General features: G+C 41.5%; 2 protein-coding genes across 17 annotated transcripts in view; one reads left to right on the top strand and one right to left on the bottom strand.

The window, feature by feature from the left end:
- Positions 1-790: 790 nt before the first annotated feature.
- LOC308195364 (uncharacterized protein) lies at positions 791-10,736 on the bottom strand. Of its 10 annotated transcripts, none has more exons than XR_013951436.1 (4): positions 10,616-10,736; positions 7,941-8,050; positions 6,989-7,085; positions 791-4,197 (listed from the first exon to the last, which is right to left on the bottom strand). XR_013951436.1 is itself a non-coding variant. In XM_080592656.1 (3 exons), exon 1 carries the CDS (start codon positions 9,863-9,865, stop codon positions 8,954-8,956), a length of 912 nt encoding a protein of 303 aa, XP_080448782.1. In that variant the 5' UTR covers positions 9,866-10,024; the 3' UTR covers positions 791-4,197; positions 6,989-7,085; positions 7,941-8,953. The 10 variants fall into 10 exon arrangements, 2 of the variants coding, with proteins under 2 accessions (XP_080448782.1, XP_080448783.1); XR_013951438.1 differs by having other exon boundaries at positions 10,600-10,726; XR_013951439.1 differs by having other exon boundaries at positions 10,576-10,714.
- NPAS3 (neuronal PAS domain protein 3) overlaps positions 10,720-26,602 on the top strand; it is a gene marked incomplete at its 5' end in the record, with an annotated part of 615,455 nt that continues 599,572 nt past the window's right edge. For 4 of the 7 annotated variants that reach the window (XM_080592654.1, XM_080592653.1, XM_080592652.1 and 1 more), the window contains one exon: positions 14,471-14,778. In XM_080592654.1, coding sequence (XP_080448780.1) covers positions 14,729-14,778 — 50 coding nt within the window. Of the gene's footprint in view, positions 10,875-14,470; positions 14,779-26,602 lie in introns of those variants that run through there. The other 3 variants (XM_080592649.1, XM_080592648.1, XM_080592646.1) reach the window with 1 other exon arrangement.

Here is a 26,602-nt window from a genome sequence, read left to right as displayed (position 1 = left end):
GGGAAGATATATTTATAGGTCTAATATACCATATATATTAATATATATTTTTAATCACCATCATACTGTCACCCTGTAGAAATAATTAGCTTCAAGCATGGCATACACATCTGCTATCTGAGCAGATAGTGTTGCTGCTATTCAGGCTAGGATGCTTCAGATCAGCCAGTGTTTGTAGTAGTCACTACATACTCCTTGTGTCTGTTAGTGATGAGGTGAGCCTTCTCCATTTGCCTGCACTAATCCACCTGAATGACTGTGTAACTATAATTATCTTCAGACTGAGTAATTTCTTCACAAGAGACCATTTACAGTAATTCTGAACAAATAAATATAGATGCACACTTGCATTAACTTCAGTGCTTGGTGAAAGAAAAAGGCATTGACTCATCTTCTTCTCTACAGCTTCTCTTCTCCTACCATAAACCCTCTGGAAACCTTCACACTTGTGTGCATGTTTTTTTGTTTGTTTGTTTTCTTTTCTTTCTTTCTTTTTTTTTTTTTTTTGTGGCAGTGTATTCCATCTCAGACAGTGGTTTCTGTATTGGGTTGATTTAGGTTTCTTTCTCTTCATTTGTGAACTCCAGTGGTTTGACTCCCAAAGATACTGATCCTCACACAATTCTATGTGAAGTTACAGGAGATGCAGGAATTGAATTCTAATTTGTCCACGATTTTGATAGTGAGCATTCAACTTTGGACCTCTTTTGAAAGGTTAGCAGTAATCTTTGTCTTCCTGTAGCATCATAGCTGAACCTCAATGCAAATCATTAGGCACCTGTTTCCAAAATTGTTTTATTTACTTTAAGATCATGGAATGATATGTGTGTGATGAAATAATATCAAAATGCAGTCCATATCTGAAGAAATATTGTTTGGTAAAGGTACATTTCATTTAGATGTTTTTGCCTGTATAAGGTGTGCTTTATTATTACTACTATTCAAAATTTTTTATTTCCCAGAAAACCCTAGTAAGGGATATTCTGCTTGTTTTCAAAGACCATCCTAACAGTGAAGAAAGGTAGCAGCTGTTTTAAACTCTAGAATTTAATTCCAGCCATGTGTATTCCACTAGCACCATATGAAACTATGCACACAGTTTATTACAGATAGTAGGACTTATAAGTGAAAGGAAAACAATTTGCAATGTCAAACACAATGTCTTATAACAATAGGTTTGAAGATCTTAGACATTCAAAAGTTAAGTAATTTTAGATTATTCCCACCCATGGACTCTCCCACACTTAAAAAGCAAATTAAAAAAAAAAAAATTGCTAATAGAAATAGTAGGAACCCATAATAAGAGAATTCTGAAAGCTAACAATTTTACTTCTGTTTAAGCTGAATAGTTCCTCTTTCTATCTTCAGGTAGGCAAACTTTGAAGTGCATGTATTAATGTATACCATAAAAGTGTAGGATGTACATTGAATTCAAGAAAAAATTTAACCTTGTTTTTTTCTACTTCAGGTGTTTGATACATTCATCTTTAGTCATTTTATTAATTCAAGATTCTTTTGCATATAGAGTCTTCCTAATTATGCAGATCTTCACCCCTTGTATTTCTGCATAAGCTCAAAAGAGTTCAGTAAAACTCACTAGAATCAAAAGTTCACCTTCAGAAACAGTAATTGATTACAGTATATTGTAGATAAATGGAGTTGTACTTTGACATACAGTGAAAGACCAGATATAGAAAATAAGTTGTTGAATTGATACCAGAAAATACCATGGACTGTTAACAACATTTTTCAAGACAAAATAAACTGTTTTTAATTAATTCAGTTATTGAATTTGAGATTTTGAAGAACTACTGCTATCTGGTCTGGCTATTCCCCCCTGGGTTTCTGAATTGTACCTTTATGTGTACCCTTATGATAGTTCTTATCTGCATATGATTTAATTATTTTAGGGAGAAATCTTGATTTTTATTCCAGTTAAATGAAGTATTTTTACTGTTATTACTAATGATGAAACTTCCCATGATACTACATGCTTTGAAACAAAACCATTTGTCCAGAAAATTGTTGCAGAAATTGAGAAGTTGCAACTAAAACTCTTTCATTGTGCAGATATTGTTGCTATTTTTATAACATCTACTTATATGAACTCTGATAGTTCTTTTTCGAAACTGAAAAGGTAAAATCTATATCAAATGAAATAAACCTGAAAACCTGTAGGAGGTTTTCCCTGGAATAAAAGACCCATGTCAGAAGAAATAATAATTTGGCTGAAGGGGTTCTCTTGCTTTTTCTTCTGAATAAGGTCCACTGCTATGGAGACATGAAAGGTGACACCCTTAGCAAGTGCTAACTTTCACTCACCAATACCATCGAGAGGCTAGTAAATGTCTTTTTTTTTTTTTTTTTTAAGATAAAGCAAATACAGACATTACTGGATGTCGAATAAAGACAAATGAGTAACAGTCTTACAATAAAAACAAGAAATGTACAATAAAGCCTACCCAATGGATTTTGAACTAAGAAGTTATAATTTTCTTAAGTATATTCGTGTCTACCCATGTTATATGCACTACAGCTAAAGATATATTGCTTTAAAAGAGTAACCAGAGAACAATGGTTAAATTCCATAACATTTTAAAAAAGATTATACTGATGAGTAGGCAACTTCCTTCAGAGTCCAGAAGTTCTTCATCCCCTATGTTGCTAACAGTGGAAAAATATCTAACAGTGAAAAGTGAAAAATGCAAGAGAAAAATGTTAAGGAGCCTTTTGGGGGATGATTCTGGTGAATACAATCAAGACATCAATTTTATTCAAACAGAAATTACTGTCCAAACCACTTTCTGATAAGTAAAGGTATACTTTTAAGTTGTGAATAGACTTATTACCAAATAAAAAATAATACCAAACAAAACACAAAAGAAACTGACGCTTAAAGTTCATCATGTTTTGAATTTGGCAGAATTTATTACCAGTCTCTGAGCTACCCAACCTGTCAAAATGGACTAAAATTATCTCTGATCACTTTCCTTTTTTGTCGAAATGAAAACCCCAAGTCTGAAGAGTGAAAAGCAAGGGTACTTGGTTAAGTGCTTTATTCTGTTCTTCTCAGTGGTTGCAATTGTATGGATAGTAATGACTGAAGTGCAAATACTGTGGATGAAGGTGTAACTTTGAAGGGAATAAAGCTCTCTCTCTAAGGTTTCTGATAGACCATGCATAACTGCTACAGAAAGGCTGGCTTGCTTGGTTTTAACCCAAGAGAAGTCTGAAATGGAAGGAATGAGATTTGAGATGTTTAAACTTTGAAGGTCTCCTGAAAGTATGCTCAATACTTGAATTTCTTGATTAAGAAAAGAATGCAGGAAGGAATTTGGACAATCAGCTGAACAGTAAGAACTGAAACTGCAGAATAGTAACTATAAATAAGAATGGTACCCTCTTAGAGATTCCTGTACCCAGACGAGGGTATATTTTCAGAGGCTAGTCTGCATTCAGGTCTCTGGCACACATTTTCTTAGAAACGTTGATTCTTTTTGAAAAAATGAACAAACAAACACTAAGATCACTGATCAAAGTATTTATTTCTGACTGTCATATATAATTAATGTTTCAGAAACTGCTTGGAGAGTCCCAGATTTGTGTGGCTGCCCACCTGGGACCATGCTATGCAGAAACACTGTTGTATTAGGTGAACGAAAAAATAATACTGTTACTATAAAGTAGAAAACTTTGGAGAAGCTTGGCTTTAAGGATCTAGCACAGCCTTAAACTGTGCTGGATACTGCTCTGCTGCTAAGAGAACCACACTTATTACGGTGTTGGTTTTAGTGCTGGCTGGGACTTCCAACCTGGAAAATAAGGAAGGAAATGGGTATGCATGGTCTTGTGAATTTTTGTCTCATGTTCACTGCTGAATGAATCAGCAAAGTGCTGTTAGTAGCTAGAGAAGAGGCTACCCTGTACTATAGCAGGCTTGTCTGAAAGCACTCTGAGAGAAAGCTCAGTGCTTTTTTTTTTTTTCCACTGTATGTGTAATTGACTGGGATTTGTTCATCAAAAAGGAATTAAGAGAAATAGAATGTTTGACTTCTGCTCCTTCTGAATTAGAAGTAGGACATGTAGAAAAGGTTGTCCGGGAGTCAAAAACCTTAAGCTGCATCTTCTTACTATATTTCCAGGAAACACTGATAGCCGCTTCTGAAAATTATCTTGGTTCAGGAACACTGACATGGGCTGGAAAGAAAGAAAGATAAATAAAAAGGAATTTGAGTTGACTATTCCTGCGTCCCTTATAAATTTTATTTATTTTATGGACAAATAGGACTAAAGGGAATTACTGGACCAAAACTCTGAATGTGGTGAGGGCATAGGATAAGATGCTAGTAGATGCCCTGTAGATAATAAAAAAAAGAAAAAAAAAAAAAAGGAAATATCTCTATGATTTGTTTTTTCAACTTTCTTGAATTAAGCTTCTTATCAGACTGTGTGGAATGAATCAGGTTTTTGTGGAGGTGCAAGCAGCACAATTTAGCTGTGGTCTCCATGACCCCAATTTGATGCCAACAAAGTGGCAGATTACTCTACTTTGGAAGACTAACACTGATCTTGAAGATGAGGGAAATGGATACATGGGTGCTAAAACTGCCTGGAGGAATGCCGCGGATTACATGCCCCCTGCAGAAAGGTAGAGTCTGGAAAAACTAGCTGTCTGTCCCTCCACTTTCTGCTGGACCTGACAGAAAGTTTGTGGGGGATCAACACTGCATGAAACTTCTGGTGCTAAGAGAGAACTAATTCAGTAAAATTTGGGGCCAGCGCAAAGGATACAATATAGGAGAAATTTACATTAGTACCAGTGTTCTAGCTTTGGAAAATTAGCTGTCCTTGGTCATTACAAGGATGATCATGGGGCTAGAGCACCTCTTCTGTGAAGACAAGTTGAGGGAGTTGGGGTTTTTCAGCTTGGAGAAGAGAAGGCTCCAGGGAGACCATACAGTGACCTTCCAGTGTCTTAAAGGTGAGAGGGACTCTTTGCCAGGGGGTGGAGTGGTAGAACGGGGGAATGGCTTTAAACTAAAAGGGTGTAGGTTTGGATTAGATGTTAGGAGGAAACTATTTCCTATGAGGGTGGTGAGGCACTGGAGCAGGTTGCTCAGAGAAGCTGTGGATGCCCCATCCCTGGAGGTGTTCAAGGCCAGGCTGGATGGGGCTTTGAGCAACCTGGACTGGTGGGAGGTGTCCCTGCCCATGGCAGGGGGGTTGGAACCGGATGATCTTTAAGGTCCCTTCCAACCCAAACGGTTCTATGATTGTGGTAAGCCATAAGTACTCTTTTGCTTTCACACAGAGAGGGAATTAAGATAGTTGATGACAGAGGGTGGGGGGAATATACTCCTTCATGGAACAGCTCTGGTGGTCAAAGCAGAGCCTGGGTAGGTACATAGGTGTGTGCACGAAGACTCAGACTATGTATCAGTCCTCCTCTACCGTGGTCTCACCATCCTCGTAAGGCTCTCAGCTGCCAGTACCAATGAGTGAGATCCTAAGATTAGCCTCAAACCTTAGCTGTATTTTCCCAGTGGCAGTGCAGTGTGCTAATCGCTGAGCCATTGGGATAGCCCTGTAGGGCATTCTTCTAATAGTTTTTCTAGTTCTTCCACTGATGTCCTTATACATCTTTTATGATTTCGATAGTGATGCTACTTTCCCCAGGCACTTTCTTTCTATCTTACTCTCCACTTGCTTTTCTTTTGAATATAGGGGGGAGGGGGCTACCTTAATCTTGCCCTTCACTCGCAGTGCAACCTTTCAGAAAAGACATTTCCCTCGTCTGCTTTTCCAGCCCCGAGTACATGTCAAGGAATTCTAAAGATGGAAAATATTTGAACACTTCCTATTTAAGTTTAGATGGTCTTTTTCCTGACTTCATGTTCTATTTAGAGTTTTTTCTTATAAACGGATGCACAGCCAGTTCTTTTTGATTTAAAATTAAACTCCAAATATTTTCTTCAAACTGCACTCATTGCTTTTACAAAGGAATGAAAACAAAATGCAGCACGTGACATCATTTGAAGGAGAAAATTGTGTTATCTAATACAGTTCTAGGAAGAAACTATTTTTTTTAACTGCAGCTCTTTTCTAATGTGCGCTGCTGATAAATAGTAAAAAGAAATTCTTTCCTAACTATGTATTTCTCTTGCATTATACATATATAAATTTCTTTGGGAATAACTTAAGCAATATAACTTGAGATATGAGGTAGCTGATATATGTGAGGTACTAATATGAAAAATATTTTCACTACATGTATGTTATAAAACTATTGGAATATTAGATGCCAAAAAAGTATATGTCAGTTAGAGAGTTTCCTCATCTCTGCTCTGCCTGCCTGCATACATACATACATATATACACGTATATTTTCCCCCTGCGGGTCCATCTTCCTTTGTTTTCTTCTCCTCTGTTATTTTCACTTCTCATCTTTTGATTCACTATTATGCAAGGTCCTTTTGAGGAGCTTCTTTTGCTTCCCACTAACGATACATATTGGTAGCAGCAACTGAAGCAACAGTCAGTGGACACTTGTAGAGATGGCACGTTGTAAAATAATAAATCGAATATTTAATACTTAGACAGAAGATGTGGACTTTATCTACACTTAATGGGTGGGGAGGCTGATTACTCATTCATAGCTACGCCACTTGTGAATGATGAGGTCACCCCTATCTCAGGAAGATAAATGCCATATCCTGTTATGACATATTCCTTTTATATAAAATTAGTTCAATTTTCTCACTACTGAGGAATCGGTATAGCTGAAAAAAAAAGTCACTTCAAGATAAAGGCATTTTTCTACTGTAATTCATTATATATCCTATTTTCATTTTATTTTATTTCTGTTCTGTTTTGTTCTATCTTATCCTGTTCTACGTATAGTATTTTACTCTCTACCTAAATGATATCTGACTAAAGTGAAGCAAAAATTAGATGATACAATGAAGCTTTGTAGCATTCTCTCTCATACCTGTCACAGGCTCCTTCCAACAGCAGATAATGAAAATTCAAAGTCAAACCATTTAAGTAAATGGAAATGAATTTCCAGAGAAGAGAGATTTTTTCACCTGTGAAAAAAAGAACAGTAGTACACTGACAATGCGAATAAAGATATAATATATAATTGTGATAGATAGGTATATGTAAAGCATAAATATTAAATGTTGTTATATTACAGTCATATGTTTTTAATTTTTATCTTTACTATGCTTTCACCTAAGAGAGGAAGATCTGGAGCATGTTGTATGAAATAGCAGTACTGTATCAAAACATTTCTTTGTTCAATCAATACTAAAGTAACTTGCGGACCTTACAAGAGTATATGGTATTTAAACTAAAAGTATGTCACCCAGACACCAGAACATGTCAACAATCTGAGCAAAATGAGAAATAAATTCATTAAAAAATATACGGCTTGATTCTCATCTCGTTCACACTAGCACACTGCAGTGAATTCATTTTAATCCATTGTGGTATGTTGTAGCACTGGTGATATGTGTGCCGAATAGGGTCCAAGCAATTTAATATGGCACAGAGAATAAGCTTGATGATGGTTTTTTTCATTGGTGTAAGATGAATTTCAGAAATTCTGTGTTTTGCTATCATGATTAATTGGGGGGGGGGAGATATGAGCAATCAAAATGGACTTTTCTTCAGATATGAAGTAATGTTTTTTATTTGGTATCTTTTCAGGGCTATGAGAACGAAGGAACTTACGCATTCTACAGCCATTCACTAACCTACCTTTTGAATCCTGCTTGTCTTACAGCTTACAAAACTATTTGTCAGTATTTCCACTGACTCAATGGGGCTACTTGTTGTTATGAAGACTGTTTTTTCAGTTATGTTAACACTTATTTTAAGATACTAATCAATCGTCATAAAAGATCTTGAATAGCAAGAGAGTTTTTGGTTTTGCTCACATGGATGAAAACCTATGACTTCTGGGACAAAGCTGAATCAAGTTTGGCTAAAGGCAGGCTCTCTGTCCGGGCTGTCCCTTCGCTACGTGAAAATCTGCTCAGAGTTGCCACTGTAGAGAAGAGAGTGACAGTCAATGGATGGGGACTTCGACATGATTACATCCACTCTACTGCCTGGCCATACATTGACAGACAAAACTACTGTAATGGACTGATCATTTGGAAAATGGCTACTGCCCACATTTAAATTCCTTTCAGTGTTATTCCATAGCCAATTAGAGTGGTAGCCCAGCCTATATTCATGCCAGTCTTGTACTATATTGTAAGAAAAAGGAAAGGAGCAGCTCAGAAGTCTTTAATTATTCCTCCAGCCATTTATTGACCTGCTCTCTAAAGGCCATACATGGGCCGTCATCTGCATGCAAAATTTCTATTGACATCACTGGGAGGGCCACAGGCAGATGGAAGGTACTTTGTAAACCTTACAGTTTAAATATGTTGTAAGAGAAAGGCACAGAATTTGAGGTTATTAAAAAAAAAAAGCAGCTTTATCTAATATTGCTCTTTAAACATGGAATTTGAATAATGTTTTTTCCTAGCAAGCAACATCCCCCCCCCTTCTCTTCAAGCTACCTAACCTACACGTTTCTGTAAAGTCTTCATATTTAACACTCAAACAATTGATGTCCCTATAGTATAAACAGGATAGATAATGAATATAAGTGGGATAGAAAATTAATCCTACTTGCGAGGAAAGAGAGTCATAATTCACTTAGGCTTCTCAGCCCTTACGTTATGAGGTCTTCAGCTAACTCATGGGATCCATTCCACATCCCACAGATGCTCATTATGAATTCTTTTTATGTGCAACATGTGGGGACTAACCAGTTTCATATCTCCTGGTATTAGCTGCAATCCAAAGCATTTTGTATTAAAACAGAATGCAAACACAGATGCTATTTAATACAAAGGATTTGAATGCAGTCTCTGTTTTAACATAAAGTTGGTGTGTCTTAATTTGGTTTGGAACAGGAACGGAAAGAAAAGTCAAGATAAGGGGATCTCGTCAGATTAGGAGCCAAGCTGTGATTGCAAGAGGCACAGGCTTGCACGGGAAAAGGGGAGACGACCAGGTGACAGCTTCGATTTACGGAAGCAAAGCTTGCAACGCCTTTGGGGCGGCGGGGCAGCCTGGGACGTGCGTTCCCCCCGGAGACGCCGCTGCAGCCGCCCAGGCACCACCCAGGCTCTGCCTCCTGTCCCACGCGGCTCCTGCGGGAGCCGCGGCTTCCCCCGAAGGCAGGCGGCGGCGCGGCCGCTGCCCGTGCAAGGTGCACCGGCTGCCGGCTCCCCCGGGCCCCTCGCCCCGCTGGCGGGGAGCCCGCTTCTCTCCCCGCGCCCGCCCCGGCCAAGCTTTTAGCTCCGGGTCCGGCCCTCGGGAGCGCCGGGAGGTTTGGTGGGACCCTCCCACGGGAGGGGGTCCCCCTGTTCGCCCCCCCCCCCCCTTGCTGCCCCCCTTCCCCTGGGAAGGGGTCCTCGCCCCGGGCGGCGGGACGGGGCGCGGAGCGCGGCCGCGGGGGGTGGCCAGAAGTGGGGGGACCGGGGGGGGGGCGAGCGCTCGGCGGAGGGGGAGAGGAGAAAAGGGGGGAGGACAACGTTGGGGGGACGGACATAAACGCGGCCGGGCGCGATGCGGGGGGGCTGCGGGCAGTCCCCAGCGGCACAAAGGAGCGGGGGCGGCTGGGGACGAGCCGGCGGGCTCGGCGCTGCGAGCACGGGGCGTGAGGAGGGGGGGTCCGGGGGGGGCGGATGTGCCGCGGGGTTTTGCGCAGCCCCCGGCGGTGTAATTGCTGTGTCGGAGCGGCAGCAGGGCTCGGCGCGGGCACGCACAGCGCACACCTTACAAGTTTGACTAGCAATAACATTGCTGCACACTAGGAGGGGAGGAGAGTCAGCTCCCTATAATAGGGCACAAACTCTGCCATTGCACAAAAGCGGCGCGTTTCCTCGCTGGTGAAAACCGTCCCTTCATAGAAAGAAAAGAAAGAAAGAAAGGAAGGGGAGGGGGGGCGGGGGGGGTGGGAGCTGGGGAGGGGAGCAAAAGCAAAAGCAAGTTACCAAGAGCAAAAACTTGTGCTGCAACAATCCTCCGCTCTTCCTCCTCTCCTCAGGACTCTGGGAGCAGGGATATTCCTCCCCCTCCCCCCCGCGCAGTTGGCGCTAGCCCAGACTGTGGTCAGCCGCCTTTATTATTACTTCATTGAGACAGAGAAATCCTCTAAGACTCGCATTTTGGGTGGAGGGTGGGGGGTGGAGGGACGGGAAGGAGGAGGGAAAAAAGGCAACATTTGCTGCTCATCATTTTCACTGCACCGCTAAAGTAATTGCGCCCCCCTCTCTCCTCCCCGTCCCTCCTCAGCTTGGATTTTTCTCTTATATCTACAGCTTCAGTGGTATTAGACATACCTTTTTCTTTTCTTTTTTTTTTTTTTTTTTTTGTAGCTCCGATATTCCCCCTCCCCCCCCCCCCCCCCCAAACCCTCGCGCGTTGCGTGCCTGCAATTCGGTGAAATCCCCCCCCCCCCCTCACCCCGAGCCCCCCCAAACTCCTCTCGCTCTCAGCCCGGCAGCTCACATCAAAGCGCCCTTCCTCACTCACAGTGGCCGCCACTCACTAATGGGATTGCAGCGTGCCTGGCTCTGCTGCTGCAGCCGCCGGAGGGAGAGTCGCCGCTGCTGCACCTCTTCGCCGACAGTCTCCGGGTGCTGAGCCGCGGGGATGATCAGGATCTTCCCGGATTTCAGCGTGCAGGTGACGGCGGCGGCCGGCGGGGCGGCCGGGGGGGTGCCGGCGGCGCCGGGCATGGGGCGAGCCGGCGCCGCGGCCAACGGCAACCCGCAAAACGTCCAGGGCATCACCTCCTACCAACAACGGTGAGCACCGAGGGGAGAGGGGTGTGCGGCTCTTCCCGAGGCTCCCTCACTTGCTTTTTCTTTGTGCTTTTGTGTTTCTTTGTTCCCCCCCCCCCCTTCCCCTTATATATATATATATATATATATATTTTAAAATCTCTCCTTGCTCTGTGATTGTTGGGGGGGGGGGGAGCTTGGTCGGAGGGGAGGGTTTTTTCTTTTCTTTTTTCCCCCCTTATTTTTTTTAATACAGCATCTTTTAAAATGCACTGAGAAGTAAACACAATCTCCTAGTTTTGTCTTGGATGAGCTGGAAAGCAACAATAGCGGTGAAAAAAAAAAAAAAAAGTGAGACCCCGGCAGCTTAGCTTGGCTGCTGCAAAGTTTGGGATCCCGTCCGCTCATCCTTTCTAAAGAGGAATTTCTCAATGTCAATGCCTTGTGCAAATCCCAGTGTGTGGCAGCCAGGGGGATAATTGATCAAGGTATGCTGATTGATAATTTGCTTTCAACCAAGAAAGAGAACAATTTTCACTTGGGGTTGCACACTTGCAATTCCACATTGTAGTTTAATAGTATTATCATGTCACCTGTTACTACAGGGAAATATAGCACGAAACCCTAAGTATACTCAGCACTGTTATTTTTTCATCCTAAATGCATTCTAATGCAAATGCAGGAAATTCACAGTGAGCGCCTTTAGGAAGCAAAGCGCAGAAAGTTGGCAGTAAGTCATAATGAAGTTTAAAGACCTTCCCCATTCCCCCTAACAATCCATCGATACGTGCTGATACTAACACGAAGCTTAATTAATGACCTGACATTTCTTTGTGCTTCTGCGAGGCAAAACCTGAAGTTTGGCTCTGGTAGGTTTCTCTATGATAAGCTTAGCACCGAAGCCGAGTCCTCAAAAAAAAAAAAAAAAAAAAAGTAGCTGACAGAGAACAGATAAATAAATGTAGGCTGAAATCGGAACAAAACAGTTACATTTCTCTAAATGCAATAAAAATGACACTGTCCCAACTATCTTGCTTTCCCACATAGCATTAAATTAAATCCTGAGGAAAATGCGATATAATCACAAGTATCCGAACTGAACATCTCTATAATGTAAAAGCAAAATCATAGAAAGTTTTAACGTAATATTTCAAACAATTGGTTGAGAGGCCAGATTCAGATAATTTTGCTGTTCAGCAACTTTGAGTTGCTTCCTGTAGTTTTGGAAAACACAAGCTCTATTTTCCATCTGATTCTCATGACAGAAAACGTTTGTTGGTAACTTTTGTAGGTTTTGTTAAATGAAAAAAAAAATAGGAAGCTGATACTCCTGAAATAATCCCTGATGATGCCCAAGCACTTTCTCAGCTGAGGACCATTTGAAACTAAGCACGAGTCTCGTTTTGCTCAAGCAAGCACACCAATCTTTCGTATCTAAACCAACTTGACTGTGAGAGATATAAAGAATGGATTAAAGTTGATTTCTTTTCACGGTTTCGGTATGATTTTTGTCACTTATAAAATATTTAAATTACAATGGAAACTGACGGACACTTTAACGAGGAAGTACAGGCAGCAATCACAATAGTTTAGTCTGTGAAGTGGGGAAGTCAAGGGTCAGAAATGTCAGTTTGGCTTTTAGACAAATGAAAGAGACCTCTGGAGACTTTAAGTTAAACAGAAGTATATAGACAAGGCAGCATGCGAATTTTCAGTACCTCGCCTTTAATAGTTTGATTATGTCAGCCTGTAATCAGGCAGAAGTTAGGAAAGCACCACTTCTCCCCAAACTCCCAACACCTCTAATCCAAATATTGCTTAGCAGATACTCGAGCGCTCGGACTGGTAAGAACCCAGAGCAGCCTGGACGTCTTGCAAACTAACCTAACAAGGGGAAACATTTTTGCACTTCTTCCAAGTATTAACTGTATCTTATAGGCAGCACAGCGCTCTTTCCTTTGAACGGTTTTGAATTCGAGCTTTCTGTAAATGCTTAAAATACAGCGGCCGCCGCCACCTTCTTGAGTGGCTGCAAAAAAGCGAGGTGACACCTGTTAACTTTTTTTTTTCTTCTTCTCCTTCTTCTTTTTGGAGGCGAGGAGACCCGTGCCGGACAGAAACGGCACGTGGCACTTTGCAGGTCGCCCCTCTCGCCAGCCCTCCACCCGCACCCCCGAGGCGAGCCCCGGCCGCGGCTGCGCCCGCGCCGCTTCCCCCGGCGGCTGCGCACCTGCGCGGCGGAGGCTGCGCGGACGCGGGGCGGGCGGCGGCGGCGGGGGGCTTCCCCCTGTGCCCCCCTCCCTCCTTCCCTCCCGGGGGGCTCCGCGCAGCGCCGGGAGCAGGGTTAGGGGGGCCCGCAGGGTTAGGGGGGCCCGGCCGCCTGCTGCGGGAGGAGCCCCCCCGGCCGCCGGCGCGCACCCAACTTCCAGGTGCTCCGGCAACTTCTGCCCCGCTCGCAGGCGCGCTCCCGTCCCCTCCTCCCCTTCAGCCCCCCCTCCTCTTTATTCTTTCCCACCCCCCCCGGCAGTGTGGCGGAAAGGTTTGTCGCGGAGAAATGCTCCCGACGGGCCGGGCTGACCCGTCCCCCGGGCGGGTTTCCCCGGGAGCAGGATGAGGCCCGGCAGGCTGTCCTTCCAAGGCGGCGGCGGAACGAGCCGCGAAGTTACCTTGGAGATGGAAGCTTTCCGCGGAGGAGCGCTTTCTCGTCCCAAAGCTCCTCGCGCCCGGCTTTTCCCGACGTCCTGGAGGAGACAATTAAGAGATAGCGGTTTCTTTCCCCCGCTCCTTTCTTTCGGGCTTAGTTTCATAACGTCCGGTGCATCAAGTCCTGCTCCCTTCCCCGGCCGATCGGCTCGAGCCCCCCGGCACACCCCCGGCCCCGCCATGGGCGACCCCGGCCGCGGAGGGGGCTCGGGGGCTGGCACGGGGCTGCCCGGAGCCGCTGCCGCCCAGCCCGGGGGCAACCCGCCGCCCCCCCTCCCGTCGGTGTGAGCACCGCCACCGCCCGGGCCCGCGGGAGCCCACGGGGATGCCCCGGCCGCGCTCGGGGTGAGCCCGCGGGGTCTCCGCGCCCGCGGAGCTGTGCGGGGAGCTCCCCCCCCCCGTCCTCCCGCCCGCCTCGGCCCCGCTTCGCCGCCGGAGCCCAGACTCCGGCGGAGGAAAGTGTGCGAAACTGCAACTGAGTGGCGTTGTTGCGCCGGCAGCGGAGCCTGCGTCCGCTGCACGCAGAGTGGGAGCGGAGCCGGGGAAGCAAGCTGGAAAATGCCCAGAAATACTTTCCCGGCGGTCAAGCCCGGAGAGCCCTGACTCCCCTCCTTCCCTCCCCAGCCCCCGCCCCGCTCGCCCCGTGCCCCGGCGCCCCGCGGAGCCCGGCCGCGGCCGCGGGGGTGCGAGCGGCGGCGTGCGGGTGTGCGAGTGTCTGGGTGTGCGTGTGTGTGTGTGCGTGTGCGAGTGTGTGTGTGTGTGTGTGTGTGCCGCACCTGCCGGGCGATGCCAGCGGCCGGGCTGCCCGCCGGGGCTGCGCCGCGGCTCGCTCTTCCCGCCGCCGCCGCCGCCGGCCGCCGCTGCCTGCGCTGGGCATGTCTCTGGGGCCGGCGGGGCCCCGGCTCCCTCCGCTCCTCGGCTTATGGACGGCGGCAGCGGCTGCAGCAGCGCTAGCGAGCGAGCGAGCGAGCGAGCAACCTGCACCAGGACCGCGCGGAGGAGCGGGAGCCCGCGATGCTTTGGCCTCAGTACTTTTCCTTAGCCTGTCTGGCTAACCGGGGCCATCGCTGCCGCCGCTGCTGCTGCTAGACACACAACACACACCAACATCAGGAGGGGGAAAAGTAAGGGAGAGAGAGGAGGAAAAAAAAAAAAAAAAAAAAAAAAGCAGGAAGATGGCGCCCACCAAGCCAAGCTTTCAGCAGGATCCTTCCAGGCGAGAACGGTAACACTTTCTCTTTATTGAACCTGCAGCAGCAGCAGCAGCCGCAGCAGCGCCGGGCCGCGCCGTGCCGCCGCCGCCGGGGCCGGGGCCGGGGCCGGGCTGGCTGCCATGCCGGGGTGGGGGGACCTGCCGCCGGCCCCCGCCGCTCGCCCCGCCGGGCACCGGGAGTTCCCCCCGATGCGTACCGCCGGCCGCCGCGCACACGCGCCGACACACGGACGCACACGCACACAGACAGACACACGGACACAGGGCGAGCCGCGCGGGCAGCCCCGCTCCGGCAGCCGCACGGCGAGCGGGCGGGCGTGCGTGTGTGTGTGTGCGTGTGTCTGTGTGTGTGCGTGTGTCTGTGTGTGTGTGTGCGCGGAGCCGTGAGGCCCCCCCCGAGGCTCCCCCCCCTCTCGGCGGCGGCGGGGGGGCGGCGGGGCGCCGCGCCAGGCCCGGCTCTCCGGGCGGCCCCGCCGGTGCGGTTCAAGTGCGGCTAGGCCGGAGCTTGGGGGGGGGGGCTCGCTGCCAGCTGCTCCCCCCCCCACCCCCCCGTTTGCCCTCCGCCGCCGCCGCCGGGCGGGTGCCGGCGCCCCCCGGGGCGGGCAGAGCGGAGCCGGTGCGCGGGCGGGCGGGGGGCGGCGTGCGGGGCCCGGCGGGGGGGCGGGGGACGGGAGCGGGGTGCGCTGCCCCCCACCCCCCCCATGAGCTCCGGCCGCCCCCCCCCCGGCCGCCCCCGGGCACTTTTGTTGGGGGGAGACCGCGCGCTATTAATCTGCGGCGCCGCTGACACGAATTGCCCGTAGCGGATTTGTTGTAGTAAAGTGAATCTTTCTAGAAGTGCCTGGTAGGAAACGGGAGTACAAGTTCATGTGATGTTACTTTGTGGTTCTTACAAAAGTCCTCGCAGCTCCGGTGCTGCACCGCCAGGAGATGCGTGCCCACAAGGAGAGCAGCCGGAGGGGGTCGGGTGGGCTTTCTATTTCTTATTTTTTTATCCCGTCTTTCTTTTCCCCCTTCGTCGCCAGAAGGGAGCTGGAGGGTAAGGGGTGAGGAAGGTTCCTGGCTTGTCGTAAAAATGAAAATTAACATTTAGACAGCTTTTAAAAGTAGCTGGATCGTGTGTTGCTCAGTTTATACTTCACAGCACAAGTAAGCCTGAAAAACATTTAACGAAAAATAAAGTGTAGGGGACTGGGTTCATTTTAATCTTAATTTCAAACTTATTTTTTTTAATTATTTTTTATTTTATTTTATTATTATTCTTTTTTCAGTATGTTCAGCGTTTCCAGGATAGCTTCCAAACCCCACAGATTTTGTCTAGATAGCTATGTTATTTTTCCCAAGGAAGTGGGCTGCCCCGTATCAGGAATACGTACATCTCATATTCGCTACTGAAGTGTTAGTGCGGTGGTGTTGGCTGCATTAGTATTAACTGTTGCGCTTTGACAAGGCTCTATTGATATGTAGCCGAATTTGGAGATACATGTAATGGGAAAACAGTGCATTCTCGGCAGTCAATAACTTAGAGATTCTCATCTTCAACTATAAATGTTTTTTTAAAGCTCCCCGTTTCAGGGGCTGCAGGGGCATTTCTACTGTGCTAATAACACTTATAGCGGCAGGCTTTTCTGCTGTAGAGTTCTTTGTTGGGAAAACAATTTGTATCAGTAAGTCCCGTCCCCCCCCCCAACACACAATTCCGCTGTCTTCTTTCTGAGAAAAGCACTATATTAGTACTAAGTGTATTTGCTAGGATAGCTTCAGTAATCTCTCCAGCAGAAGCATATTTGTGTGCCATTTTGGGAATTTCTCTGAGATAGGAATCTTGAAGATAGAATTAATTTCTAGGGGAAACTTCATAGCTTGTGCATGAGTGCTTTCTTTATCACCTGTCTCCATTTGGCATTCGGAGAAGGTAAATCAAAGTGCGCGATTTGTTATTCTGCTCCACTTGAGAGCTGAACTAAATAACACTTGGTCTGAAATTCTGATTGAAGTTGTAGGAGGATATACTGTATTTAATTTAATGCCCTTTAATAGCATCTTCTTGTTCAGCTCTGATGCTGTCATTTTAAAGGTTGGATCGGAGTAGTTTTTCCCTGTAGGGAGTGGGAGGAGTAATCATTTCAGGGGAAAAAAAAGTAGTCTAAATTCCTAGAACTCTAATAGCCCCAAACTTGGCCTAGTGTCCAAGCAGTTGCCTTTTGCCCCTAGGGTTCACTTTCTTACCGTTCTTTATGATGCTCTGAATAGTTTAGGCATAAATATCACATGTGCGAGTTGACGACATCTTTTGTATCAGAAATAATGTCAATCTACATGTTCTCTTAAAAAGTTACTGAAAAGATACAGCAATGCTTCAATAAACAGGCCCTCGAGTTCTTTTTCTTTAAAATTCTGCAACGTGCTCCCGAAGTCTTCCGTGTAACTGTTTATTTTAGCTGTTTTGTACACATCCTTTCAGCTGTACATGTCAAGCCACTTGAAACGCAGGCACATATAAGTTACTTAAGGGGTTTTGCAGGCTCTTTTCTTAGTTGCTACTTCAATAAACTAGTTCTCAAGATGAAGAATCCCATGAGTGAACTTTGCGTACGGTCTTTGTTTAGTCTTCATTTTGACAATATTTAGGTAGACGGTGTTATTGTTTTCCAGCAAGAGGTTAATAATTACAAAACAAATATAAAAGGTGGTAGTCTTTGATGCAAGTAGGCACTTGAATTGTTTTGAAACTTTTCCACCTGTTTAGATTTTTGAAAGGATGTTTGAGAAGTTGCACACATAATTTGATTTTCTTTTAAACTATGAGTGTTAGCAAATTTTACAGTTACAGTAGGAGTTTAGGGTTTTTCAATTGTGTGGATATATAACCAAGAAAATTAAATAGACAGAAGTGTCATGCATATGATATGCCAGCATTGATTTGTAAAGCATATCATAATATCAGAGTGCTATTGGTTTAAAGTGAAAGAGAAAAAAAAAACCTTTATTTTGGCATTTCTTTCTAGAGCATGAGCTTAAACATAGCAGTGATAAATGATGATATGCATTGTCTAACACTTGCTTTTATATAAATAGCTCCAGAAGATTGCTTAAATGATAATCGAAAATATGAAATAGGGTGGCCTTCATATCACAAGGCCAAGGGTCTACAAATGGAAAAACTGAAATAATGAAATATTTCCAAGGCAACAGACTGTCAACAAGAACAGTAATGCATGGGCATATCATAGAGCTACCAGAGAGGATATTAGATCTTATAGCTCTAGAGCCAGGAGTTATAATGACCTTTATTAAATAGAGCCCTCCCACATTACAACAATCTTTCCTATTTCTGATTTATGGATTAGCAGTCATACTACTCTTCATAATTTGAAACATTCTCCCACCATATTTGATTTGCTGCATTTTTCTCCACTGGAATCATACATTATTTAGAGCTTACATGAGAGTATTGATCAACAAAAATTATATTACATATTTTCAGTAACTAATGGGATTCCGAATAACAAGGTTTTGTCTGCAGCTCTGTTTCTGCATTCTTTACAGCACAACTGTGTTTTTTTTTTCTTACAAGTTATATCTAGTTAGCTTGTTTTATACCATTATAGGGATACTGTATTGTAATCCTATATTATTAATACATTTTAAATAATTAGAGAGTTACGATAACAGATTAATCCAGCACCCAGAACTGTAGGTATTTTATAGAGAACATCAGGATATATTGTCAACATCCGTCTCCTTTTATTAATGTCTCACTGGAGTTTCAGACTCTAACATATTGGCAGTTTCAAATCACGTTTGTTTGAAACTTGGCACACAAGTTGCCAGCCCAGATGGGAATTTTACTGCGAGAGTGATGTAAAACAGTTGTTGAAAAATTGACGTTTGAGGCATTAGGTTCATCAGCATTCTTACTAAAAAATACAAATAGTTTAAATAAATATTTTTTTTTCATAAAACTATCTTTATAATGATACCTTCTTTACTGGAAAATGTATTCTAAGATAAGAATTTCAAATAGCTGATACTGAACATGAAAATTAACTCTTATCATTTCATAAAAATTTTGGGATTGATTCTGCTCCTAGTGAGGTCAGTAAGATGAAGCCCTTTCACAAAAGTGGCAGAATTTTAATTCAGCATCATTTTTGTTGTTGTTGTTGTTGTTAAGTTTAATGTTATGAGACATTTCCTGAAATCTCATCTCATGTGAGTGAACCTTACGTTCAGTCAGTCTATTGGATTCATTTTGTATTATTGTCAGTGGAAACTCTTGCAGGTGTAAAAGCACCTCATGTGAGATGAGATTTCAGCGTTAGTCACGTTATTTTAAAATGAATTAAGCGAACTTGTTCTGTGGGGTGTCAGCCTGGAAATTTGTTTTTATATTTTAATGTCAAGGTACATAGCCATAACTTTTCATTTCCCCCCCAATCATTTGTTTTGTTTTGTTTGTTTGTTTATGCTTAATGTTTGCCTTTTTGTTTTCGTTTTTGAAAGAGGCTGCCAAAGATTTATGGCCATAAGAGGAAATGTTTTGAAATTTTATTTCATAATAATTGCATCTTTTTCAATTTCTTTCTGTGTAATATTTACAAGCCTACTGCATGTAATTTTTAATATACAAAGTCCCATTAGTGCGAATGAGGTGTGTGACTTTTTGTTTAATAGGACTTTGCATAGCAAGGATAATTTGTAATAACATTGCATTTTGCTGCATAAGAAGATGTACTATAGTAAGAATAAAATGGTTGCTGCCGTGTCTTATATGACTAGAGCATTGTTTTGTGACTAGCTCGAGCAGTAGTTTTGCAATACACAAAGTCGTAGTCAATGAATAGGAGTGTTGTGCCATTGATTTGAACAGGATTCTGAGTAGTAAAAATATTCATTAATTTTGTATTCTATAGTAGACTATTACACAGGACAAAGAAGGTACGGTAAGGGTGGGATAGTATTTGTGTCTGTAACTTGGCAGAACTGGACCCTGTTTTGGGAAAATATTGAGTTCAAGTTGTACCTTAATCTTTAAAAAGTCCCAAATGAAATTATCCATATAATTAAAGTATACTCCAGGGAATCACAAGTAAGGATAAAAGTATTTTTACTATATAATTCAATAGATATGAATTTATTCTCAGTGAGACGACAATGACAAGCTTTAGCATACTTTAGTGGGAGGAGGATTGGACTTAGCATCTGTGTATTATTATAAAACATGAAAGTCCTGAGATTCTCAAGTAAAGATGGAACAGTCCTCAAGGAGATTCTGATCTCAGTCTGCTGCAGCCCGATACTGAGAGTTATGTATCTTGCGTGCAGGCAAGAGTCAGTCACATTATAGAACGAGTGATATGTAAGCAAGGATTTGAAATGGATTACCAAAAGTGGAGTTTTGAAGATTTGTTGCAGGTGATTTTCCCAACAGTTTGTGTGTTTTGTGTTTTGGACTTTCACTCTTAGGCCATTTCTTGCCATTTGTCTGTTCCGGGGAACTTCTCACCGATGTCATTACAACAGCTGAAGAAGAATTTAGTGTTAATGCTAAGTATTTCTGTAGCTATGTTGTTTTTGCTGTTGTTTTTGTTGATTATTATTTTTTTAAATATAGCTTAGTGTGCTTAGAAAAGGCTGTCAACATTATTATACATGTTTTACTGATGAGATAGTTACAAAACATTTTTGAAAACTAGCAGAAGTGGCAGAAGATGTCAATGTTAGTACTAGGAATAAAATTCCAGCCCCCATTTTGACTGCGTATTCAAAGATTACACTGCCTTCGTTAGAGGAATTTACATTTCTTTTACAGGCAAAACCTCCACTGAAATAAAGTGCTTTCAGAGAATGGCTTGATTGCAACTTAAAATTAGCTGTTAGCTTGATATATAATAGAAGTTCAACACTTACGTTAAATAATTTAAGTGGAAAAGTGCTGTACCATTACCTGCAGGCATCTTAGGTTTACATATGTATATAGTGAACTTACGGGATGTGGTCTGAATAATATGTATGTATGTAATCTACAATTATGTCCCTGGAGCTTGGATTTTCTGAAGAGTCTATTGGATTTAGGCATCTAACACATACTGCATTTCAGTGAAATATGGGCACCTAAATCCTATAAGCCCCCTTTTAAATACTTGCCTGGGAATTTTGTCTCTAAAAGGCATTTAGAACAAGCTTCATTACACAATACATTGTTTTAAACTGAATTTTATTGAGTAATGAATAGTCTTTGAACAGTCAGTTTGGATTAAATCCTAAAGGGTATAGTTTTGCTTGAATTTAGGCACAGACCTGATACATTTCTATTTTGTCTGGGGGAGGGGGGCATCATCTGTTTTTCTTTTGCTGATGTTTCATGTCTGAAAGTCATGTGCATATTCACATTTATGGTTGGTTTACTCACAGCCTAGGCTTATACGATTTAGGTGGCTCAGAATTGTCCTTCCAAGGCTGTAATTCATTTAGCTAAAGTGTGACATACCAAATTTGAGAAGAATGCTTGTTAGAAAGCTGTCTTTTCCCAGAGATGATGGGAGGCAGAATATGTTACTTTGTGGGAAAAAAATGTAAGTGGGCAGTCTTCACAGGTCAAGGTTGAGGTCAACAGAAAGAACTGAGTGACTGAATCTGTACAGTGCTGGCAGCAGGATTAAAAAGGGGGAAAAAGTCTTTTAAAAAGAGAATAGCTGCCAGGGGTACTTATCCTTCAACCTTCACAGCTGCAAAAAATGTAGTTGATTTTATTTGTCTGAGTATAGTCAGCTGTAGGATTGGCATGTTTGGTTTCCCTTTGCATAAATTACTAATAGTATGGACAGGAGGTTCTCAAAAAAATTTACATTGTAAAAAAACACCCAAACAACAACAACAAAAAACAACCGTTTTCTCTTGGTCGGTAACAAATAGAAGATGAACATAAAAAGAGAAACAAATGCATTGGGCTGCTTTATTTATTCATTCTTTCTGAGCTGCTACTCAGATGTACAACAAAACTTGTATTTCTTGGCGAAAATCAAAACTACAGTAATTTTTTTTAATGGCTGAATGAGCTAGATAAATGGTACTCAAGTAGCAGTGTTTGAAGGATCCAAGTAGTTTACTAAAGTATCTTAATTAATTGGATGTTCTCCTTAATAGTGAGGTTTCCTGTTTGTAGGGAGTGCTGTGTAACAAGAACATACATTTGATACGTAAATGATATATACGATTTGAGAAGGCCCATTTTTATCCAAGATCTATTTTTACTAAACAACTGCTTTAGGTTAACAAACAACAAGAAATAAATGGAGGTGACAGAAAATACAGACTTCACAGGAGAGGAGTGATAGAGAAGATACAGCAGATTCCAGATCTTTCAGACATATATATGCTACTCCTTTTATTAGTCACTCTACTTGCACTCAGATTTTGAATCTAAGAGGTGCCGTCTTTCCTTTTATAACTTTGTTAACAGAAAGAAAAATGCCTTTATATGGATTTGTGATTTGGAAACTGTTATTCCGTGCTTTCTGAGAGCTGTTTTTTTTTTTTTTTTTTGTATCACTTATCAAGATTGGAGTAGCAGTCTGTAGGATGTAGCAAACACTGCAGATTCCCTCTTTTTCTCCCCTGAATGATTTGACATACTGAATGGGCATCTTTAGGAACATTCATTATTTAGATTCTTTCATCATGTAGGAAACATTTTGGAGTGATGACCTTTTTTTTTTTTAAAAATTTTGCTTAATGGTTTTGCAATACTATTGCAAAGAAGTATTTAAATCCTGTTCATTACTTATTTTTTATTGTAGTAATTACCATGTATTACAATATTTGTTTGGTTCAAATAGGAAAAAAGAACAAATTGGCTAGGGAAAAGTGTCTTCTGTCTGATAGAGAATATTAGAATATTCACCTGAAAAGCAAAATTAGAATTACTGTATATTTGTTCTGCTTGTTACTACTTGTGAGGAAAACTTTAAAAATATTCCACTGACTTGTATACACATATACTGTAAAGTGTAGGCATATGTTATATGTTAGATAGACACAGTATGTGTATTTGCTTGAAAGGAAATAATGCTAGTTGATTGTCTTCAGCATGCTATAAATGTCTTACTTTAGATAAAGTTAAATGTAAATACATGCATTGGAATGGCGATTTTTTTTCTTCTAATGCTGTGAGGGAAAAGTAGGCTCATCATTTTTTTTGCACATTTTTATTGTTCTGTGTAAATGTAATTTGTTAATCCTGTGAAATTTGTCATAGATAAATTTGCTTGGATTATCTTGTCACCACCGTATCTGCATTCTTTTGTTCATTGCTTATTCATAATTTAACAGTCTGGCAGTGAGCCTTTTTGGGATGCTCACAAAAGATATATGACCTCTACCAGCTGCTACTATAACCTGCAGAATGCACAGCAAGACATTAGAAACGTGAGGATTCCTCTACTGATTAAAGTGCTCTTCATTTAAACAGTCTGTTCATAAGAATCTCAGGAATCTTTGTGGATAGCAGTTTTGATTTTTCTTTTCTCACAAAATTAGTTCTAACATTTTTTATTTTTTTCCCCAAGTGGGAAAACTAACGTTGAATCTTAAGATGGTGGTGCTTTGCTTTCAAATGGACTAATGGAAATTAAATCCCTCATTATATATGCATATGTATACATAAGTGTGCATGTGCATATACACATTTGCATATATCTTTACCTATCTCTCTGTATGAACATATATATGTATTTCCTGCAGCTTTACGGTGGGAGAAATTAGTACCAATGTGTGTTATTTTAAAACTAGCTCTTCTATTAGGATGTTTTTCAACGCATATTATCCAGTGCTAATTTACAGAAGAGTTGTCTGATTTAACCCCGCTTTAGCCCCAGCATCTTACAGATTGTATTGTGTAAATACTCAATATTATACAGTACACGAAAGACATTAAATAGAATGTTACTTGAAGTGTAACAACATTTTAGATTTTCATTATTCTCCTGACTCGGTTTAGCATATAAATTTTTTCCTCTTTTTACTTTTTTTTTTTCTTCTTATCTGCAGATCAGCTTGTGAGTAATGGCTAGTTTTTACCTCCCCTTTGTGCTGGCACATGATTATAGTTCAAAATAATTCATTGCTAATCCATGCAGTATTGGTTCATCTCCATCACTCTGTTTTGTGATTAGAGCCTCGGGCCTGTAAGAACATCCTTCTGCACAGTTTTCTGCCCTGATTTTCTTTGACTGCAACCCATATTTTAAACAGTTCTGTCATTACCATTCACCCACCAACCCTTCTACATTTTTCAAAACTGTATCAATTACAAGAAATTAATATTTTGGTGGGGTTATTTTTCAGGAGTTTATGAAAAACACTTGTTTTCCACTGCAGTAAGTCTCCAGCAGTGGCGTATAGGGTTTGGTTCATCTCAGTCGATGATGGAAATCTGACTTGAGTTTTTCATTTTTCCTTAGCAGTCTGAATTTCCTGTGTACTTATTTACATTAGGTGCCTCAAGAAGTCCAGGTTCTTAAAAAGAAACTGTGCCTTTTTGAAACAGACTATCGTAGAAGAGTAATTACAACCTTGTCATTTTTAACACTGTATTTCAAACAGTGCTGTTGTAAAATAAAGCTGATGGAAGAACTTTTAAAATATATAGGGCCTGATCCTACCATGATCACTCCTGTTGAAGTCAGTGTTTATCACGTCAGATATGAACTGATACGACATTAGAGCTGAGCTTACATGATATAATGATATCGTACCTTGATGAGATTTAAATTTAATATTTCCAGATTATGAAGCAAATCCATCATTTTATTTCACATCAAATAATGCCAGTTTTATGAGAAGGTCATCCAAAAGATTTTTCAAGACTTTGTTTCAGCATTGAGTAGTCCTGTGTTCCTTTTAATAATTACTTTCATCTCATTGTAGCCGTGTGTTTGAAAGTGTAGGTCAATAAGGATGATCGCATTCAGAATTTCATGATCTGTGTAGTGGAACAAATTGAAAGCAAAGCCTGTATCAATCACTGTGAAGGGAGGGTTAATTGTTACTGCTTCTCAAGCCTCTGGACAGATAAACCAGTAATGAAATACTTATTGCTCTGATATGTGAATGGTTAAGGATGAAACAATGGAAACAGAAGCAGTCTTCAAAGATAACAAAAAAAGCAGAGAAAAAAGAATAATCTGGACTTAAGTAAGATACTGTATATGCTGCGTATTAACATTTTTAAAGTAATTTTTTTTTTTCATGTATTACAGCCTTCTGGTAATGATGTAAGACAGCAGAACATATTAGGTTTCTAAAGTGAATACAAACTATGAATTTAAAAGCTTTTATTATGCAAACAATTTAAAATGGTTTACATGATATCTGGACCTTAGGTAAAAGTAACATTTCTAGCATTAAGTGTTTTCTTTTCATTTCTTTGTTTTTCATTTGTGGTACTGTTAAGTGTTTTTTTTTTTTTTTTTCTCTTTAAAAGCACAGCTGTATTTACTAAATCGAGTATGTTTTATTTCCTTGTGAAGTCATTTTAAAGCATTTTGTCTACAGCCAACCAGGACAGTAAAGGAGTGTTTAAAGATAGAAGCAGCAAAATAAAAATGAGTGCAAAACCAAATTATGATATTACAGTAAACATTTAACTATTTCTAGAATGTGAACTTAACATTTTAAACATCTGTTAGTTACTTATATGTTGAAATATATGCAAAAATATTTAGCCAAATTGAAGTCTTAGGCCCATGACAATCATCTCAACACAGTGGGTAGTTCTGAAAATTAATGAGAATGATAATACTGTAAAGACTGTTCCAGAGTTTGCCCAAATTCATTATCTGAGACTCTTGTTAAGAACATCTCAAAGAATTTTAACCAGGAAAATATATTAATGGTTCAAAAGCATTTTTCAAAACGGTGATTTATAAAAGTATAATGGAATTATATATGCAAGAGCTATAGTTAGAAACACAAATAACACAGGAGCAGCACATTATGAAGGAATATTTTCCAATAGCTGAGGTACTTGGCTTTGATTTTGTCCATAGGTGTCAACCTCTCCATATTGATTTATATTTTGGGATGGAGGAAATGAAAAAGTGAAGGCAACTTACAAAAATATATGTTTGTGACTCCTTGTTAGCTACTTAATGAGGCCCGTAGCTGCTAAAAAGCTCAGTAAAGTAATTAATTTTAGAACTGGTGTAAATGTCTTTTAGACAATTGAAAAGCACTTTTAGGAGGACGGGTGATGAGACACATCTTTAGATTTCTCTTCAGAATGTTAAGAATTTCCTGTTGCCTGTTTCCTGATGGGATTGACGCAGCTGTGTATCATATGGAATGAAAGAGGAACTGAGTGCCTGACTTTGTTTTATGCAAGTTCTTTATTTAAGAAAATGTATGTGTTGATTTTGCCTTTTTTTTTTTTACCAGTTCCCTCATATAAATGCTATATGCAAAATTATCCAAGTGGGAGCTAATTATAATTAATTTATCTATTTTCTAAGGGATTGTTAATAACTGAAGTTATTATATTAGTTAAGAATGCTTCTCTTTTCTTTTTTCTTTTCTTTTCTTTTCTTTTCTTTTCTTTTCTTTTCTTTTCTTTTCTTTTCTTTTCTTTTCTTTTCTTTTCTTTTCTTTTCTTTTCTTTTCTTTTCTTTTCTTTTCTTTTCTTTTCTTTTCTTTTCTTTTCTTTTCTTTTCTTTTCTTTTCTTTTCTTTTCTTTTCTTTTCTTTTCTTTTCTTTTCTTTTCTTTTCTTTTCTTTTCTTTTCTTTTCTTTTCTTTTCTTTTCTTTTCTTTTCTTTTCTTTTCTTTTCTTTTCTTTTC

The sequence above is a fragment of the Anser brachyrhynchus genome (assembly GCF_964034855.1).
Source record: "Anser brachyrhynchus genome assembly, chromosome: 5".
Taxonomy (NCBI): Eukaryota; Metazoa; Chordata; class Aves; order Anseriformes; family Anatidae; genus Anser; species Anser brachyrhynchus.
This window is presented reverse-complemented; position numbering and strand designations above follow the sequence as displayed.